Source organism: Podarcis erhardii (genome assembly GCF_964252035.2).
Source record: "Podarcis erhardii genome assembly, chromosome: 2".
NCBI lineage: Eukaryota > Metazoa > Chordata > Lepidosauria > Squamata > Lacertidae > Podarcis > Podarcis erhardii.
Window position 1 is genome coordinate 122020894 of NC_138498.1, and position 20850 is coordinate 122041743.

The 20850-nt window shown below is 46.8% G+C and overlaps 2 protein-coding genes across 2 annotated transcripts in view; one reads left to right on the forward strand and one right to left on the reverse strand.

Annotated features, from left to right (window-relative positions):
• Nucleotides 1-20850, forward strand: part of LOC309335224 (vomeronasal type-2 receptor 26-like) — a gene marked incomplete at its 5' end in the record, with an annotated part of 182495 nt that overhangs the window by 112082 nt on the left and 49563 nt on the right. The window lies entirely within an intron of this gene.
• On the reverse strand, nt 12266-17327 carry LOC309336916 (uncharacterized protein). The gene is made up of 3 exons (XM_081853424.1): nt 17311-17327; nt 15596-15759; nt 12266-13837 (listed from the first exon to the last, which is right to left on the reverse strand). The coding sequence occupies exons 2-3, from the start codon at nt 15726-15728 to the stop codon at nt 12501-12503; spliced, it is 1470 nt and encodes a 489-aa protein (XP_081709550.1). The 5' UTR covers nt 15729-15759; nt 17311-17327; the 3' UTR covers nt 12266-12500.

Here is a 20850-nt window from a genome sequence, read left to right on the forward strand (position 1 = left end):
CTGAGAACAGTCTCCAGGGTCTGGGCAGACATCCAGCTCAGGATCAGCTCCAGCACTTCCTCTGGCACAGAGTCCCACAGAACAAGACTGGTATGCAATAAAGAGAATTATCAGGTATCGTAAAGGTACTATTGCTTATAAGCTAAAATTATCAGCACAAGGTTCAGGTGAACGGATGCAGACTAGGCACCAGATCTTAGTGATTGTAAATCTACTTATGACACTCTATTTCTTTACTAGTTACAGGAAGGAAGCCATGTTGGTCTGCTGTTGTTGAAACAAAATAATAAAATTTCTTTCAGTAGCACCTTAGTAAAGGTAAAGGGACCCCTGACCATTAGGTCCAGTCGTGACATAACATACATTTTGAAATCCGACTTCATAAAACTTAAGGAAGTGCTGGGTGAGATCCCATGGACAATAATACTAAAAGGAAAGGGAGTTCATGATGGCTGGGAGTTTGTTAAGAGGGAGATAGTAAAAGCACAACTTCAGGCAATACCAATGAGACGGAAACGTGGAAGGTGCCTAAAGAAGCCAGGGTGGCTATCTAAAGAACTTTTAACTGAGTTAAGATTAAAAAAAGGATGTGTACAAAAAATGGAAAAGGGGGGAAACCACCAAAGAGGAATTCAAACAAATAGCCAGCACATGTAGACACAAAGTCAGAAAAGCTAAAGCACAGAATGAACTCAGGCTTGCTAAAGAGGTTAAAAGCAACAAAAAAAGGCTTTTATGGGTATGTTCGTAGCAAAAGGAAGAAGAAAGAAACAGTGGGGTCACTCAGAGGAGAAGATGGTGAAATGCAAACAGGGGACACAGAAAGGGCTGAACTCCTCAATGCCTTCTTTGCCTCAGTCTTCTCCGCTAAAGAAAACAATGCCCGACCTGAAGAATTTGGAGCAAATGATTCAGCAGAGGAAACACAGCCCAGAATAACTAAGGAGATAGTACAAGAATACTTGGCTAGTTTAGATGTATTCAAGTCTCCAGGGCCAGATGAACTGCATCCAAGAGTATTAAAAGAACTGGCAGATGTGATCTCAGAACCACTGGCAACGACTTGGATGATGGACTCAAGGGCATCCTGATCAAATTTGCAGATGACACCAAACTGGGAGGGGTGGCTAACACCCCAGAGGACAGGATCACACTTCAAAACGACCTTGACAGATTAGAGAACTGGGCCAAAACAAACAAGATGAATTTTAACAGGGAGAAATGTAAAGTATTGCACTTGGGCAAAAAAAATGAGAGGCACAAATACAAGATGGGTGACACCTGGCTTGAGAGCAGTACATGTGAAAAGGATCTAGGAGTCTTCTTGGTTGACCACAAACTTGACATGAGCCAACAGTGTGACGCGGCAACTAAAAAAGCCAATGCAATTCTGGGCTGCATCAATAGGAGTATCTAGATCAAGGGAAATAATAGTGCCACTGTATTCTGCTCTGGTCAGACCTCACCTGGAGTACTGTGTCCAGTTCTGGGCACCACTGTTCAAGAAGGACACTGACAAACTGGAACGTGTCCAGAGGAGGGCAACCAAAATGGTCCAAGGCCTGGAAACGATGCCTTATGAGGAACGGCTAAGGGAGCTGGGCATGTTTAGCCTGGAGAAGAGGAGGTTAAGGGGTGATATGATAGCCATGTTCAAATATATAAAAGAATGTCACATAGAGGAGGGAGAAAGGTTGTTTTCTGCTGCTCCAGAGAAGCGGACACGGAGCAATGGTTCCAAACTACAAGAAAGAAGATTCCACCTAAACATTAGGAAGAACTTCCTGACAGTAAGAGCTGTTCGACAGTGGAATTTGCTGCCAAGGAGTGTGGTGGAGTCTCCTTCTTTGGGGGTCTTTAAGCAGAGGCTTGACAACCATATGTCAGGAGTGCTCTGATGGTGTTTCCTGCTTGGCAGAGGGTTGGACTCGATGGCCCTTGTGGTCTCTTCCAACTCTATGATTCTATGAGGTCCACACTCTATAGTGGAATTTGACAGGACTTTACCACCCAGGAGTCCTTTATGTAAGCACCCTATGTAACGTACCCTAATAATAGCCTTAGATGTACTTAAGGTTTTTAAAATTGTATTGCTGCTTTGTTGTTTGCTGTCCTGGGCTCCTTTCGGAGGTCGGAGAGGAGAGAACTATACTACTACTACCAATATAATGTCTAGAATCACAACATGGAAGAACAGGCAGGCAGGGTAGATGAGAAGATGGGTGTCCCACAGCTTATTTGGGTATTGGGTAGAGGTATATACTGTCCAAGCATCCTGATTTTCCAGGGACAATCCCAAAATTACAGAAGCTGTCCCAGTTTCTCATTTGATCCCAGAATTTCCTGGCTTTCCTCAGGAGCTGTTGGTGACCAACTTGTGGAACTGTACTAGTCCCCAGCGTTACCATGGAGATGTTCTAGGCTACATTCATGTCGTCACAAGCTGGACAAGCTGAAAAGCCTCAGGGTTCATCCACACGTCTGCTTGTCCCACTCACTTATTGTCCCCTGGGAAAACCACTCTTTAGCACTCTATCCCAGCAAATGGCATTTTGGGTTTTTCTCTGGATTGACATTTGCTCCAGTTTAGCACCAAAGAGGAGATGTTCCTTGGAAAAGCATCAGGACAAGGGGAGAACGGCTCAGACCTGTGCTTTCTAGACACAGGACAAGCTGAAGTGTGCGCGAGCCCTCAGCAAATAGAGAGACAGTTAAATGTCAAAGCCGGGCCTGAATGCCCTCATGGTGAATCCTCAATACAGGCAATAGAAGGTTTTTTTATTAAAAAAAATAGTGGCTGTGCTAACTTTTACAGTAGGGGGAAGTTTGGAACAATTTGCAGAGGGGTTTTGTGTGTATTGGTGTATCTGTTTAGGGAAGCTTTTAATGTTTAATAGGTTATTGTATTTTAGTGTTTTCTTGGAAGCCACCCAGCATGAGTTTGACCAAACTGCGGGAGGCAGTAGAAGACAGAAGTGCCTGGCATGCTCTGGTCCATGGGGTCACGAAGAGTCAGACACGACTAAACGACTAAACAACAACAACCACCACCAGTTATATATCATACCTTTTGGTGCTTTTGAATACCTTTCTTCCTGAACCAGCCACTTAAGCAGAGAACTTTTTCACAGTCTGTATTTGTATTGGATTTGAAATTGGTTTTATATATTGGATTGTTTTTGATTGTTTTCAGATATGAAAGACTTTTATTTATTTCTTATTGTTGTTTCGTAGGAAGAAATTCGTAAGTGAAATGAACAAATAAGAGGAAGTTTCTTGTGTGCATACTCTTCAGAAATGACCGCACCATGCTGAGTGTGTAATTGAAGTCCATCCTGGTTATCATGACCCTTTGGACAGTGAGTTCTCACAGATTTAGGGGGCACACTAAATGAGGAGGGGGGGGAGTTCCATCACATGAGGGACTGTTGCATCCATGTATGCAACAAGTTCATTGAATCCTACCCAATGAACCAAAGTTAATCATACATATTCATTTCAATGGGTCTACTCTGAGTAGGGCAAACTTTGGTAACACCCTAAAATAATACCTCACTCTGATGAAAGTGTTTTGTCAGGAAAGGCCAGGCCAAGCTCACATGTCCCTCCCCACCCTCCCAAACTGACCCATGTCGAGACCAGAGAGCCACCTTCTGCAAGTTCTCATAAACATGTTTTTCTCCAACTTTGCACTTGGGCCTTAAGCCCCACAGAGACTCCAGGATGTTGCCAAGGTGATGCTTCTCCCCCTTATAATTCTTCTTCTTCCTGCCAAAGCTCTGGGGATTTAACTAGAGATCACCTTTGAAAACAATCAACTAAACATCAGACTCAAGAGCAATATGAGGTAACTTCTTGCACTGGACCTGAATGGTTTCCTGCCTAAACATTTGTGCTCTTGAGAGCCTGTCTTCCAGATTCCCAAGTGCCATAACTTCCATGAGCACCTGAGGTCTTTCCTAGTCCTAGGATTTCAGTAATAGTAGTCATAGCTATTTACCAGAGTTCCAATTTCCTTGGCAACCATTGTCAAGAATGCCTAAAACTATTCTGACTAGATGACTTCCCTCCACCATTCCCTGAGTTCCATATTTGTCCTTTTCTACTGTGTAATTTATATCAATCAGATATTCCATTTGTTCATTATATCCCAAGTCTTTGTTACCTTCAAGTGCTAGATAAGCCCTGTTAAAGGGTTCAGTTGTTTAGAGTGGTCTTCCAAATACACTATAAATTCCCCCCACTCTTTATTAAAGTCTTGATCTTCCTGGTTTCTGATTTTCCCAGTCATTTTTTGACATTTCAGCCTAGTCCATCAATTTAATTTGCCATTCCTCTATGGTAGGGACCTTGTTGTCTTTCCATCTCTGGGCCACAAGCATTCTAGCAGCTGCCATTGGGTACATAAACAGCCTTTTTCTGCTGCTTTTTCAGTATTTCTGCACCTATAATTCCTAATAAGAAAGCTTCTGGTTTTTTAACAAACATTATCTTAAACATTTTTTTTCCAATTCATTATAAATCATTTCCCAGAGTTCTTTCATTATTGTACAATTCCACCACATATGATAAAAGGTAGGGAAGGCCAATTTCTAAGTCCTGTGTCTGGTTGGGGGATAATTTTGCTTTGCTCTGTGCTCATAAAGGAGCCCTGAGCTGTGATAAAGCAATATGTTTTAGACACAACTATGTGTGTTTGAGTTCTGTAGTACTGGATATAATCAATTTTGAATATTTTAAAATATAAATGGCATCTTAATCTTTTGTTGTCAGGTGCTCCTTTGTATTCAGATCAGGCCTCAGAAAAATAATGTAGCATTTGGGAATGAAGATGCAGCCTAGAAGTTCAGCACTGGAGGCCAACATAGAGAAAACCTGAACGGCTACCATGTATTTCCCCTTGGTGCTCAGGTAGGTGGGCACAAAGGACACCCAAACACTGCAGAAGACCAGCATGCTGAAGGTGATCAGCTTGGCTTCATTGAAGGCCCCAGGCAGCTTCCTGGCTAGGAAAGCCACCGTGAAGCAGATGGCCGCCAAGAAGCCCATGTAGCCAAGGGCACCATAGAACATGGCAACAGATCCTTCATTACACTGCAGGATGATCTCTCGGGGCTGGGAGTGCATGTCAGACTCCGGGAAAGGGGGAGACATGGCCAGCCAGATGGTGCAGATGACAACTTGGGACACCGGATCAGGAAATGACAATGGAGTTGGCCAGACCCCAACCATCTCCTCACCCTGCTTCTGGGCTTGGTGGCCAGGAAGGCCAGCACCACAGTGATATTTTTTGCTAACACAGAAGAAACAGCAGCTGAGAAGATAAGGCTGAAGACTGTTTGTCTGAGAAGGCTGGTCACTTTCCTTGGCCAGCGTATGAAGAGACAAGAGGATAAAAAGGAAAGCAGGAGGAAGACTAAGAGGATGTAGGAGAGATCCCAGTTGTTGGCTTTGACTATTGGAGTTTCCTTGTATTTAATGAAGATTCCTAACACAATGTCTGGCATTACAGACAGGAATAGGGCAATGAAAGCTAAGTTGATCCCCAGATGTTCTACATAAGCCAGGAAGCTGATAATCTTGAGAACACATTGATCTTGGTCCTTATTTGGATGCTGATCTTCTGGGCATTTTGTGCAATGTTCGCCATCTGAAGAGGACCAATTTGGAATGCCTTCACCCATTATTATGCGAAGGGTCCAAATTGCACCGCTTTAGATGCATCTGTAGATCTTGGTCTTGGTGGCTCCATGTTCTGACACAGAAGGTGCTGATGTACGCAACCGTATCTGCTATCACTTTGGTGCCTATTTAATTATTTTTTTAAAAATAATATTTATTCAAATTTTAAAAATTACAAAGAGAAAAAAGAAAAAAGAAAAAAAGAAAGGACAGAAAAAATACAAACAATTGAAAAAAAACAACCAAATCAATGAAACATGCTTTCATTCACTTACTTCCTTGACCTCCTCACACCTCCCATTTTTGTATTCTAATTCATTTGAATATTCCAGCAAATCCTTTCCAGCTTTGTTTTTATCTTAATAGTTTATCTTAATATATTGTGATTTTGCATTCTCTTCTTTCACCAAATTATTTTTACTTAATCCTTTATATCTTTTCTGCTAAAACCACATAATTCTATTCCAACATCTTTCTAACATTCCTTAATTTTACAATATTTCTGAAGATAAACTTTAAATTTTTTCCAATCTTCTTCCACCGACTCTTCTCCTTGGTCTCGGATTCTGCCAGTCATCTCAGCCAGTTCCATATAGTCCATCACCTTTGTCTGCCATTCTTCCCAGGTGGGTCACTTTGGTGCCTATTTAAAACCTTACTTTCTGAACATGGGTTGTAAGTAGAGACAGCGCTGGGTCAAGACATTTTGATGACTGAGCTGAAGGACAACTAAGCCCTCTCACAAGGCACATGCAGAAGCCAATCAGAATGGCAATTGAATCTTATTCCCAATACTGGTGAACGTAGTGTATCTTCCACTGCACTTGCGGGCAGCCAGCTAGTGTAGGGAGTACAGGGCAGGGCAGCTGGCTCTCACAGCTCTGTCCTGTCTCTGCCCCATGGCATCTGCCACCTTAGGCAGCTGCATTTTTGTGGTGACCTTGAGTGGAGATCTTTCAAACAGTCTGCATATGTATTGAATGCGAAATAGCTTTTCTATATGGAATTGTTTTAATATAGGAAATGGTCCTACTATATATTTATTATTGTTTCATAGGAAGAGTTCACAAATGAAAGGAAGTGAATAAATGAAAGGACGTTTCATGTGCTCGTGATGTTCAGAAGTAACTACCCCATGTTGTGTTTATATTCAGATACAGCCCAGATATTGTAAAAGTGAGTTTTCACAGATTTAGGATGCGTGTTCGTGGGGGAGAGGCAGAAGGTCCTGTCATGAGTATACTTTGCTTCACGCATGCAACAAGTTATGTTCTCGTGTTCTCAAGTTAGTAGAATCCCACCCAATGAACCCAAGTTACTCATATCTATTAATATCAGTGGGTCTACTCTGAGTAGAAATAAGGTTGGTTACAACCCTAACACTCCATATTGTGCATGTATATTCATATATGCTCTAAAACAGTGTTTCCCAACCTTTTTTGGGCAAAGGCACACTTGTTTGATGAAAAAAATCTCGAGGCACACCACCATTACAGCCCCATGACGTCAGCGCGCAGCGTCGCGCCGGGAGGGACGCACGAAAGTGTAAGTTTCAATTTTTTCCCCTCCCCTCCTGTGTAAAGGGGAATGCACTCTGCTAAGTAAAGGCACTTGCCACAGCAGCGTCAACGTCACAGCACCCACCGGCACCCAAGAGAGAAGGGGTCTCAGCAGCCCTTTTGCCAGGAAGAGGAGCAAGAACGAGAGGAGGAGGAGGAAGAGGAAGAGAGTCCCCCCCAAAAAAACATTCTCCTTTTGATCTTCCTTATTTGCAATTCCTCATTGCAAAACAGCGGTTGATATAGAGCTGATTTTTTTGTTATTACAGTCCCCACCCCCTCACCTAGAAAAACACCCCCTGTCAATTTTATTATTATCATTATTATTATTATTCCCCGCCACTCTGGGAGGCTGAAGCCCTTTAAGGCTTCCTTCTGTCCACTCTCTGTGAATTACCTGCCCGGAGCAGGTTTCTGGGGGGGGGGCGCTGCTGCCGGTGTCCTCCCCGTCGAGTCTCGCCTTGCCCTGCGCGTGGCGGCCGCCCTTTCCCACACTCTGCCGGCTGCGCTGCCAAGCGGCTCGGCCTGTCAGCGTTACCGGGCTCGGCGGGCGGTAATTCCCGAAGAAAGCCGGCGGCGCTTGAAGAGCTGGCAAGCCCCCATTTGCATGTCTGTTTTCCGCAGCCCTTGGAGAGGATTAAGTTCCCTCCTTCCTGCCGGGGAACCTCCAAGCTTTGGGGGTGGGGGGGGGAGGAGGCAGCAAAGCGAGGCAGGAAGGAGAGCGCGGCTTGGCTGGGTGAGCTTTGGCAGGGGCAGGGAATGAGAGCCGCGAGGCGGGCGCTGCGGGCGGAAGCGCTGCCCGCCGAGCTCGCAGGCAGCCAGGCAGGCAGACGGCGAGAGCCCCGCGCTGGGCGACCTCTCCTCGCCGCCGCCGCCGCCCCGCCTCTCGCCGCCCGACTCGCCCGCCTCCCTCCCACGGAGGTAGGCTGGTGTGCCGTGGGAGGGAGGCGGGCGAGTCGGGCGGCGAGCACACGCGGGGCGGCGAGCGAGCTCCCTCCCACATCCCATCGCCGCTCGCTTCGGCCGGCCTACTGGGCTGTCGCAGGCGGAAGGCCTGCGCATGCGCGAGGTTTTCGCGCCTTCCTCCAGTAGGCCGGCCGAAGCGAGCAGCGATGGGATGTGGGAGGGAGCTCGCTCGCCGCCCCGCGTGTGCTCGCCGCCGCCGCCCCGCCTCCCTCCCACGGCACACCAACCACGGAACACAAGGCAACGTTCCGCGGCACACTAGTGTGCCGCGGAACAGCGGTTGGGAAACACTGCTCTAAAATAATACAGTGGTACCTTGGGTTAAGAACATAATTCGTTCCGGAGGTCCGTTCTTAACCTGAAACTGTTCTTAACCTGAGGTACCACTTTAGCTAATGGGGACTCCCGCTGCCACCGTGTGATTTCTGGTCTCATCCTTAAGTAAAGTTCTTAACCCAAGGTACTACTTCCAGGTTAGATGAGTCTGTAACCTGAAGCGTTTGTAACCCGAAGTGTTTGTAACCCGAGGTACCACTGTATATTGGTCCTCTTGAGTATTATGAAGCTGTTTTGTCAGTAAAGGCCAGTCGAAGTTCACCTTTCCCCTCACACTGACCCATGTCAAGATCAGAGAGATACTTCTGCAAGTTCTCGTAAACATGTTTTCCTCCAGCACTGCACCTGCTCCTCAAACCCACAGAGACTCCAGGACTCAGCTGCCTAGCCAATGCTACTCCCCCTTATAATTTTTCTTCTACTCAGTGATTTAATCAAAGATGGACTGTGGGAAAAAATCAACTAAACAGCATTTCAAAGTGCAAGGTGATGTAACTTCTCCTTGCGCTGGGCCTGAAATGTTTGCCATTCAGAGTCTATGTTTTGCATTCCCCAGTGCAATAACTTCCATATTGTTTGAGCACCCGAGGTTTGAGCTGCTAAAGTTCATGTCACTTTTTGTCTGTTTTTTTCCATGTACAATGACGCTGAACAACTTCCTATTCCCAGGATTTTGGTCATAGCAGTCTTAGCTTTTTTCATGCTATTTTTCTGACGTGCCCTCACAACTTCAACTAGTTGGCAAACCTAAGAAGGCATCTCCCATCCTTCTTCACTAGCCCTCCATCCCTTTTTTTATCTGCCCCTGAAAAACTGCCCCCTTCCCCAGCATTCAGATTCTTGGCAACAATTACCAAGGCTGCCCAAAACCATCTAGCCTTGGTTAGATGATTATGTTTCTATTTAATTTAAGATATAAAGGCCACTGAAGAGTATGTCATGAGTTGCCTTCTTCATTCAGTGAGAAAGAACACAGAACTCTTAAAGCAGCCTTTCTCAACCTGTAGGTCCCCAGATGTTGTTGAACTACAACTCCCATCACCCCTGGCTAGCAAGGCCAGACCTCGGGGATGATGGGAGTTGTAATCCAACAACATCTGGGGACCCACAGGTTGAGAAGCGCGGTCTTAAAGTAACCAAAGGTCTTGTGGCAAACTTTCATTGACTATAGTATGGCTCTTCAGTTCTACAAAATGTTGAACTGGTTCCCTGTTTGCGGGTGGGGGGTAGTTCTCATTTACTCTTTAAAATTATATTTTAATTCTTGTTTGGTATAGAGGCAGCCCTTCTCCCACATGTTGCTGTCTGCCTTGCACTGCCCTTTTAGATCTACATAGCTGCCTTGGATAACACAGCTCTAGATGAGCAAAAAGAACAAGCGTGCCCACCTCTACCTTCATTTAATGAACACCTTCAGACTGGTGTTTTATTGAGGGTCTATTCTGCAACATGTTCTTGACACAGTATTAGGGGGAAGGTGCATTAGTTTGTCCTGTGGTGCTTACCCAATGGTTCCCCAACTGCTTGAGAAGGCTATAGCAGGAGAAAAATATACTATCCACTGAATACATTGCAAGCACATCTAGATCTCTCTAAGAGTCTCTAAGAGGCTATAGCAAGAGAAAAATATACTATCCACTGAATACAGTGGTGCCTCGCAAGACGAAATTAATCTGTTCCGCGAGTCTCTTCGTCTTGCGGTTTTTTCGTCTTGCGAAGCACAGCTATTAGCGGCTTAGTGGCTATTAGCGGCTTAGCGGCTATTAACAGCTTAGCGGCTTTAAGTAAAAGGAAGCAAACTCGCAAGAACTCGCAAGACGTTTCGTCTTGCGAAGCAAGCCCATAGGGAAATTCGTCTTGCGGAATGACTCAAAAAACGGAAAACTCTTTTGTCTTGCGTGTTTTTCGTCTTGCGAGGCATTTGTCTTGTGAGGTACCACTGTACATTGCAAGCACATCTAAATCTCTCTAAGAGTCTCTAAGAGGCTATAGCAGGAGAAAAATATACCATCCACTGAATACATTGCAAGCACATCTAAATCTCTCTAAGAGTCACAGCTTCAAATAAACCTGGATACTGTAGTTTATACTCCAGAGAGCTGTGAGTCTGGCCAACTCCATTGTCATTTCCTGCTCCAGTGTCCAAGCTGTCACCTGCACCATCTGGCAGGCAATTTCGTCCTCATTCCCAGAGTCTGATATCATCATCATCAAACCTTTTGTTGGCATCACATACAAAATCCAAAACAAATCAATACAGAATTACCACTTCCCCAGTGGCACAAAACATTTGCTAAAAGAAAGGAGGCAGTGTATTTCGACTACAAAAAACCTTGCCTGGACTAATCACTCTGCAGTGCAATGAAGGGTCTGTTGTCATGTTTCATTTTGCTCTTGGTTACATGGGCTTCCTGGCAGCCATCTGATTAAACAGTGGTTTTCCTAGCCAGCGCCCTTTCCTAGTCTGTGCCCATCAATGAAGCCAAGCTGATCACCTTCAGCATGCTGGTCTTCTGCATTGTTTGGGTGTCCTTTGTTCCCACCTACCTGAGCACAAAGGGGAAGTACATGGTAACTGTGCAAGTCTTTTCTATCTTGGCCTCCGATGCTAAGCTCCTGGGCTGCATCATTATTAACCAAATGATTGAGGCCTGATCTGAGTACATTTGCCTGAGTTCCTGTCATCTTTACCGGTGATTGGAGGTTAGATTAGCACCACCACCACCCCATCCCGCTGACCATTTGTACTAGCAATAAATTCAACAGACAATAATAATAATAATAATAATAATAATAATAATAATAATAATAATAATATTTATACCCCGCCCTCCCCAGCCAAGGCTGGGCTCAGGGCAGCTAACAAGCAATAATAAAAACAAGTTGAACGAATACAACTTAAAAACAAGAATTAAAATACAACATTAAAATATTAAAATGCAGCCTCATTACAAGAGGAGAAAGGAAAATGAAAAAAGATCTGTGACGTGAATGTTGTTCCTTAAAACTAGCATTGTAATGCATTTCTTGTTTTCCCACATAAATAAGGAGAGAAATCACTCCTTAATAATAAACTGTGAGAAACTGAATTTTCAGTGGTTTCATTTCTTTGGGGTTGGGATGCATGCAAAGAATTTTTTCCTCTTCTGGAAAAAAGCCAAATAAAGATTATGGGAATCTGAGATCCTCGAGAGATCCAGCAGAACTAGGAAACAGCTCTCACCTTTGTTCCTAGTCCACTGGAGATAATCGACCAGCGCGACCAAGGCAGTTTCTGTCCCATGACGAGGCCTGAATCCCGACTGGCATTCCTGCCAAGGAAAAACCAGACCAAGTGTTGAGAGGATCCCGATCCTGCACAGAAGCGCCAGATTTGGGGGCTCGGTTAAAATACAGCCTTGCTTGAGGATAGGTGCTCTCATGGAACCCCCCTGTGGTGTTAAAAGGGTTAAAATGGGTAAGATGTGATTGGCCAGTGAGAATGCAAGGGGGGAGTAAAAGTTAGAGTGGGAGGTTTTGAAAGTCAGTTGAGGTTTGGGAGTTGAGAGTTGAGTTCAGTTGGGTTGAGGTTTGGGAGCTGAAGAAGGAAGAGGGAGGACTAGGTGTGGGTTGGTAGAGTTGTATTGTGAGAGAGTGAGAAGAATTGTTAGGTGGAGTCAGATAGTTGGAATAATCAGTTTGGAGTTGTTAGAAACTAAGAATAAGAAACTGACAAGTAAAACTAACTGAAACCATAAGCTTGTTCCTGCATTTAAAAATAAACTTGAATATTTGTTTATGTTAACACTGACTGGACTCCGTGTGTCCCCGTAAGATACGGGATGGTGGCAACGGAAAAAGCAATGGCAGAGGTGTGATTACTAGCTGAATCACTACACACATTTAAATGCTTTTTCATCCTGTGTGAGTTTGTTGATGTTTTCTAAGTCTTCCTCCTTGACTGAAGATCTTCCCACACTACATACATTTAAATGATTTCTCCCCTGTGTGAATTTGTAGATGGTTTTTAAGGTTTCCACTGTGACTGAAGCAGTTTCCGCACTCCGTACATGTAAATGGTTTTTCTCCTGTGTGAATTCGTAGATGATTTATGTGGGATCCTTTATCTGCGGACGTCTTCCCGCACTCCATACATTTAAATGGTTTATCCCTTGTGTGAATTTGTAGGTGTTTTTTAAGGTTTCCACCTTGATTGAAGCACCTTCCACACTCATTACATTTAAATGGTTTTTCTCCTGTGTGAATTCGTAGATGTTGTGTATGGGATACACTATCTGAGGAAGTCTTCCCACACTCCATACACTTAAATGGCTTCTCCCCTGTGTGAATTCGTAGATGTTTGGCATAAGATCCACTATCTGCGAAAGTCTTTCCACACTCCATGCATTTAAATGGCTTCTCCCCTGTGTGAATTCGCTGGTGTGTAGTAAGGTCTTGCTTCCACCTGAAACATTTTCCACACTCCATACATTCATATGGTTTCTCCCCTGTGTGAATTTGCTGGTGTGTAGTAAGGCGTTGTTTCCACCTGAAACATTTTCCGCACTCCATACATTCAAATAGCTTCTCCCCTGTGTGAGTTCGTTTGTGTTTTGCACGGGTTCCACTATCTGCGAAAGTCTTTCCACACTCCATACATTCATAGGGTTTCTCCCCTGTGTGAGTTCGCTGGTGTGTAGTAAGGTATTGCTTCAACCTGAAACACTTTCCACACTCCATACATTCATATGGTTTCTCCACTGTGTGAGTTCGCTGGTGTGTAGTAAGGTAATACTTCCACCTGAAACATTTTCCGCACTCCATACATTTGAATGGCTTCTCCCCTGTGTGAATTCTTTGATGTGAACTAAAGAATGCACGATCAATGAAGCACTTTCCGCACTCCAAACATTTAAAAGGTTTCTCCCCTGTGTGAGTGAGTTGGTGTTTTGCAAAGTTTCCACTAACACTGAAGCACTTTCCGCACTCCATACATTTAAATGGTTTTTCTCCTGTGTGAATCCGTTGATGCGTTCTACGGCTTCCAGAATTAGCAAATGTTTTTCCACACTCCATACATTTAAATGGTTTTTCTCCTGTGTGAATCCGTTGATGTGTTCTATGGCTTCTAGAGTTAGCAAATGTTTTTCCACACTCCGTACATTTAAATGGTTTTTCTTCTGTGTGAATCCGTTGATGTGTTCTGTGGCTTCTAGAATTAGTAAATGTTTTTCCACACTTCGTACATTTAAATGATTTCTTCAATGAAATTCCAGGTGAATTCTTGGTATTCTGACAATTGTTTCCATCAGCTGCTTGGGGAGGAAAGAAAATCCAGTTAGGCTTCCAAGGAAGAGAAATAAGTAACATAACACACATCTGGCAAAAATAGCACCTCTTATTTCTCTTATGTTCTCCCTTTTCATGTTCCAATTTTTTAAGAATACACCTAATATAATGCCAAAATATAGTAATGCCAGGTGTTACAATATGGGAAGCAAATGAAAACTTCTTTCCACGAGCACCTCCTTCCCCGTTCTATCTCAGTTTTCCTCGCTCAGCAAAGCCCACATCAGAAGAGCCCGTCCGAGCACAGTGGACTCTCCCGGCTGGACTCCAACTCTCCTCCCCGGACACTCAGGCTGTCACCCTTGAGACCATGGTGCCAGCCTGGTGAGCCGCGCCAGTTGCACCACCAGGTAGAGACGGGCCTGCACATCTAGTGAAAATAGCACCTCTTATTTCAATATATCTTACGTTCTCCCTTTTCCAATTTTTTTTAGGAATGCAGCTATAATAATGTCAAATTATTATAATGCCAGGTGTTCCTTTTTAGGCAGAAAATAAAAACTTTCCTCTTTTCCCAGGCCTTTGCCTAATTAAATCGTCTCTTTAAATTGGGGGAGGGGTTCTGTTTCGGTTGTTACAATGTTTCGTATTTTTCCATTTTCTGTGATGCTTAGATGAAGGGTGGTATATGAACAATTCTATGTACACTTGGAAGAGACCACAAGGGTCATCTTGTCCAATCTTCTGCAGTGCAGCAATCTCGACTTTGCATTCAACCTCTGCTTAAAAACCTCCGAGGAAGGAGAGTCCACCACCTTCAGAGGGTGTCTACTGTCAAACAACTTTTACCATCAGAAAATTCTTTCCGACGTTTACAGTGGTGCCTCGCAAGACGAAAAGAATCCGTTCCACGAGTCTCTTCGTCTTGCGGTTTTTTCGTCTTGCGAAGCAAGCCCATTAGCGGATTAGCGCTACTAGCGGCTTAGCAGGCTTAGCAGATCAGCTGATAAGCGGCTTAGTGGATCAGCTGTTAAGCGGCTTAGCGGATCAGCTGATAAGCGGCTTAGCGGATCAGCTGTTAAGCGGCTTAGTGGATCAGCTGATAAGCGGCTTAGCGGCTTGGGAAAAAGGGTGGAAAAAGGGGGGGAAACTGCAGGAACTCGTAATACATTTTCGTCTTGCAAAGCAAGCCCATAGGAAATTCGTTTTGCGAAGCACCTCCAAAACGGAAAACTCTTTCGTCTAGTGGGTTTTCCATCTTGCGAGGCGTTCGTCTTGCGGGGCACCACAGTAATTGGATTCACATTTCTTGTAATCTGAATCCATTGCTTCAGGTCCTACTCTCCAGAAATAAAGACAACAAGCTTGCTCCATCTTCACATGACAGCACTTTAGATATGTGAAGATATATCTCTGAAGATGGCATATCTCTTCTCAGTCTCCTTTTATCCAGACTAAACATACCCAGCTTCCTCAGCCATTCCTCATAAGGCTTGGTTTCCTGACCCTTGACCATGTTAAGTTTGTGGTCTACTAAAGCCCTGAGACATGTACTACTGGCAAGCCAGATTTTCTGTTTTTATATTGCAAGCTGTGCAGTGAAGCTTAGATGAAGGGGAGTATATGAGCAATTCTATGTAAATTTGGAAGAGACCCTGCAGGCCCTCTTGTGCAATCCCCTGCAGTGGAAATAGCACCTAAAATTCAAAAGCCTGGGGAAAGGTTTTCCTCTTCACCATCTATTGACCCATCTATATTCCCATCTCCATTGCCCTGGAACTCACCAGATGTCTCTGCGGGCCCTGGGAGAAAATGCCCAGAGGTTTTGGGGAGGGATGCAGGAGACAGTCTGACAAGGTCATCTGCCCATCTTCCTCCTTCCATCCTTGCTAGGTTGGCAGGTTCAGCTGCTTTCATCCTTCCTGAGGAGCTCAGAAGATGCAGGTTTCTGGGAGGGAGGAAGAAGCAAAGGGAGCCTCAGAGGCCCTGAAGGGATTCTCCTGCCCAAAATATTCTGCAGCCTCTGGAGAAGGAGAAGGGGGAGAAGGAGAAGAAGAGGAGGAGGAAGAGTTTGGACTTGATATCCTGCTTTATCACTACCTGAAGGAGTCTCAAAGCGGCTAACATTCTCCTTTCCCCTCCTCCCCCACAACAAACACTCTGTGAGGTGAGTGGGGCTGAGAGACTTCAGAGAAGTGTGACTAGCCCAAGGTCACCCAGCAGCTGCATGTGGAGGAGCAGAGATGCGAACCCGGTTCCCCAGATTACGAGTCCACCGCTCTTAACCACTACACCACACAGACTCTCCAAATGGGGAACCCCCGTCCCAACAACAGCCCCATTTTTAAAGTTTCTTTGGTGACACCAATTCAATCTGTGCTCTCCCCGCCAGGGCTTGCTTGTGAGTAAATCTGCACAGGGCTGCTCTGCATATTCCTCCTCTTTGGGTACCCAAAACATGCACCAGGTGAGAGACTTTGGAGAAGACTGCTCCCCTCCATTCCTCCAGCCAGGGCTTTCTTGGCTTGAATGATAGCCATGTTCAAATATATAAAAGGATGTCATATAGAGGAGGGAGAAAGGTTGTTTTCTGCTGCTCCAGAGAAGCGGACACGGGGCAATGGATCCAAACTACAAGAAAGAAGATTCCACCTAAACTTTAGGAAGAACTTCCTGACAGTAAAAGCTGTTCGACAGTGGAATTTGCTGCCAAGGAGTTTGGTGGAGTCTCCTTCTTTGGAGGTCTTTAAGCAGAGGCTTGACAACCATATGTCAGGAGTGCTCTGATGGTGTTTCCTGCTTGGCAGGGGGTTGGACTCGATGGCCCTTGTGGTCTCTTCCAACTCTATGATTCTATGATTCTCTCCCAGTCTCGGATAGTGATAATGAAGATTTCTGGATTGCAGATCCAGCCTCTTTTAAACTATCACGCAGAGCCCAAAATTTAAACAAGTTGTGATGTTCTGGGAGGGGGGGGGAGAAGCCAAGGCAGCCCCAAACCCCTGCAGAGATTTCTTTCCCTAAGTGGCACCCCAGCAACTCCTCCTACAGGAAAATAAGGGTGACTTCCCCCTGAACCCCAGCAGGCTCATGCCTGAAAGAGGATCTTCTTCACTCCACCATTAAAAAACACTCCTTTCCTTTCCGGACTACCTTTTCTCTCTGCCATCTTGGAACTCTGGCAATGCAGTCTCCCTCCCTCCTTCTCCCCCTACCCGTTTAGGGGAAGGGGATGGAACTCTGAAGAACATCACCAGAGTCCTCCTGGATCAGGCCAAGGACCCACCTAGTCCAACCTCCTGTTCTCAGGGTGACCAACCAGATTAAGGTGGGAAGCTTCTTTGCATGCCTAAAATTCCCAGGATCAATCCCCAGGCAGTTAGGGAGGAGAGGAACTCCCTGCCTGCGAAACCCCAAAGAAACATTGATGCCAGTCAAGAGTCAGCAACACAGACCCAGATGGACCAATGGTCTACTTTGGTGTCATGAAGCATCCGACCTTGGGAGCCCCAGTCCTAGAGGGAGATGCAATTTCCGTGTAGGAACGGGGAGAAAGGGAATTGGGACGCCCCCCTTCCCCCCGTTTTTGGTTGTGACTTTAAGGAGACTTCTGGGCAGGAGAGAGAAACCAAGGCAGCCCCTCCAGAGATTTCCTCCTCCAAGATGGAGCCCTTTCTCTCAAGCCCCGCCCCACATAACTGAGCGCGTGACACAGGTGTGTATGCATGTGTGTATACACACACACACATATACACAAACACAAAAGCCCCCTCAAGTGTTTTATTGTGGTAGCCAAAGCCCTCCCGGCCCCATGGATTTGGCTCCAATGCTCCACCCCCCCAGAACCCGAGAACTGTGGAACTGGAAGGGACCCCTAGAGCCCCTTCTCTCAAGCCCCGCCCCACATATCTGATCACGTGACACAAACCCCCTCAAGCGTTTCATTGTGGTGGCCAAAGCCCTCATGGCCCCATGGACTTGGCTCCTATGCTCCACCCCCCAAACTGTGGAGCTGGAGGGGACCCCGAGGGTCATCTAGACCAGTGTTTCCCAACCTTATGCCTCCAGCTGTTTTTGGACTACAATTCCCATCATCCCTTGCCACTGGTCTTGCTAGTCAGGGATGATGGGAGTTGTAGTCCAAAAACAGCTGGAGGCACAAGGTTGGGAAACACTGATCTAGACCAGTGTTTCCCAAACTTGGGTCTCCAGCTGTTTTTGGACTACAATTCCCATCATCGCTTGCCACTGGTCTTGCTAGTCAGGGATGATGGGAGTTGTAGTTCAAAAACAGCTGGAGGCCCAAGGTTGGGAAACACTGATCTAGTCCAACCTCCCTGCAACGCAGGAATATGCAGCTGCCCTATATGGGAATCAAACCTGCAACCTTGGTGTTATCAACACTACGCTCTGACCCTGAGAGCAGATAAAGGCAAAGGTAAAGGGACCCCTGACCATTAGGTCCAGTCGCGGATGACTCTGGGGTTGCGGCGCTCATCTCGTTTTACTGGCCGAGGGAGCCGGCGTACAGCTTCCAGGTCATGTAGCCACCATGACTAAGCCACTTCTGGCGAACCAGAGCAGCGCACAGAAACGCCGTTTACCTTCCCACCGGAGCGGTACCTACTTATCTACTTGCACTTTGACATGCTTTCAAACTGCTAGGTTGGCAGGAGCAGGGACCAAGGAATGGGAGCTCACCCCGTCGTGGGGATTCAAACCACCTAACTTCCAATTGGGAAGTCCTAGGCTCTGTGGTTCAACCCAGAGCATCACCCGCGTCCCTACCACTGAACAAAGCAGAGGTGAAGTTTCAAGGGGAAGGAGTCCTGTTTTATATACTTTTGCTGAATCACAAGTTTCTAAGGAGCGGTTAACAATGACCACGGAGTCTTATGATGGACCTCCTCCCCTCCCCACCCCCCCCTCTCTCTCTCTCTCACACACACACACACCTGGTCCTGCTAGTTAGGGATGATGGGAGTTGTAGTCCAACAACAGCCGGAGACCCAAGTTTGGGAAACACTGGTCTAGTGTTTCCCAACCTTGTGCCTCCAACTGTTTTTGGACTACAATTCCCATCATCCCTTGCCACTGGTCTTGCTAGGCAGGGATGATGGGAGTTGTAGTTCAAAAACAGCTGGAGGCACAAGGTTGGGAAACACCCCCGTGCAATGCAGGGGTCGCAAGGAAAGCGTCTGCCACAGATGGAGCCCACCCTCTTTCCCCACTTGGAGCCCCCTCTTCTCAAGGGGTGCCCACCCCCAGAACCAGAGAACTGTGGAACTGGAAGGGACTCCTAGAGCCCCTTCTCTCAAGCGCCGCCCCACATATCTGATCACTGACACAAACCCCTCAAGTGTTTCATTGTGGTGGCCAAAGCCCCCCCGGCCCCATGGATTTGGCTCCAATGCTCCACCCCCCCAGAACCAGAGAAATGTGGAGCTGGAAGGGACCCCTAGAGCCCCTTCTCTCAAGCCCCGCCCCACATATCTGATCACGTGACACAGTGTGTATGCATGTGTGTACACACACACACATATAAACAAACACAAAAGCCCCCTCAAGTGATTTATTGTGGTAGCCAAAGCCCTCCTGGCCCCATGGATTTGGCCCCAATGCTCCACCCCCCCAGAACCAGAGAAATGTGGAGCTGGAAGGGACCCCTAGAGCCCCTTCTCTCAAGCCCCGCCCCACATATCTGATCACGTGACACAGTGTGTATGCATGTGTGTACACACACACACATATAAACAAACACAAAAGCCCCCTCAAGTGATTTATTGTGGTAGCCAAAGCCCCCCCGGCCCCATGGATTTGGCCCCAATGCTCCACCCCCCCAGAACCAGAGAAATGTGGAGCTGGAAGGGACCCCTAGAGCCCCTTCTCTCAAGCCCCGCCCCACATATCTGATCACGTGACACAGTGTGTATGCATGTGTGTACACACACACACACACATATAAACAAACACAAAAGCCCCCTCAAGTGATTTATTGTGGTAGCCAAAGCCCTCCTGGCCCCATGGATTTGGCCCCAATGCTCCACCCCCCCAGAACCAGAGAACTGTGGAACTGGAAAGGACCCCTAGAGCCCCTTCTCTCAAGCCCCGCCCCACATACCTGATCACGTGGCACAAACCCCCTCAAGTGTTCCATTGTGGTGGCCAAAGCCCCCCCGGCCCCATGGATTTGGCCCCAATGCTCCACCCCCCCAGAACCAGAGAAATGTGGAGCTGGAAGGGACCCCTAGAGCCCCTTCTCTCAAGCCCCGCCCCACATACCTGATCACGTGTCACAAACCCCCTCAAGTGTTCCATTGTGGTGGCCAAAGCCCTCCCGGCCCCATGGATTTGGCCCCAATGCTCCACCCCCCCAGAACTGTGGAACTGGAAGGGACCCCCAAGGGTCATCTAGACCAACCCCCAGCAATGCAGGGGTCGCAAAGAAAGCATCGCCCAAGATGGATGCCCACCCTCTTTCCCCACTTGGAGCCCCTCCTTCTCAAGGGGCGCCCACTTCCGAGCCCCCCCAAACAACCCACTCCCCCCCCCGGGTCATGGGTGGGTGGGGTGTGCTGGGACCTCAGAGGCCTCGGGTCCCATGGCTCCCCTTCCCCCCCCCCCCACCCAGGGGATCCTCCCATTCATCTCTCAGCCCCCCAACAGCCTCCTCTGCACCCCACCCCCCGTCGCCCCACGGCCTCCCCTTCGCCCAAAGGACTCACCGCCCCAGAGGCCTCCGAAGACAAGCGGAAAGAGGAGGCGAGGCGGAAGGAGGGAGAGAGAGAGGGGCCTTTCCCAGGCCGCTCTAGGCAACCGGGCTCTCTCGCTCTCCTTAACCCTTGCGTGGCCGCCCCTTCTGATCTCGCCACTCCCTAGCTTTTGCAGAGTGCGCTTCTTCGGGAGGTTTTTGCGCGCAGACGAATGCAGCAGATCCGGCAAGAAGGGAACAGGCTACACTTCCCAGAAACCTCTTTTTTAAAAAAATAATATTTATTACTTTTAAAACTCACAAAAAAAAAGAAGAGAAAGAAAACAA

What these genes read in the sequence shown, in the direction of transcription:
- LOC309336916 (XM_081853424.1), bottom strand. Translation starts at nt 15,728, where the DNA reads ATGAAAGCAGCTGAACCTGCCAACCTAGCAAGGATGGAAGGAGGAAGA. An exon ending in AGGGCCCGCAGAGACATCTG is followed by an intron (nt 13,838 to 15,595) that starts GTGAGTTCCAGG and finishes TTCCTCCCCAAG; the next exon opens with CAGCTGATGGAAACAATTGT.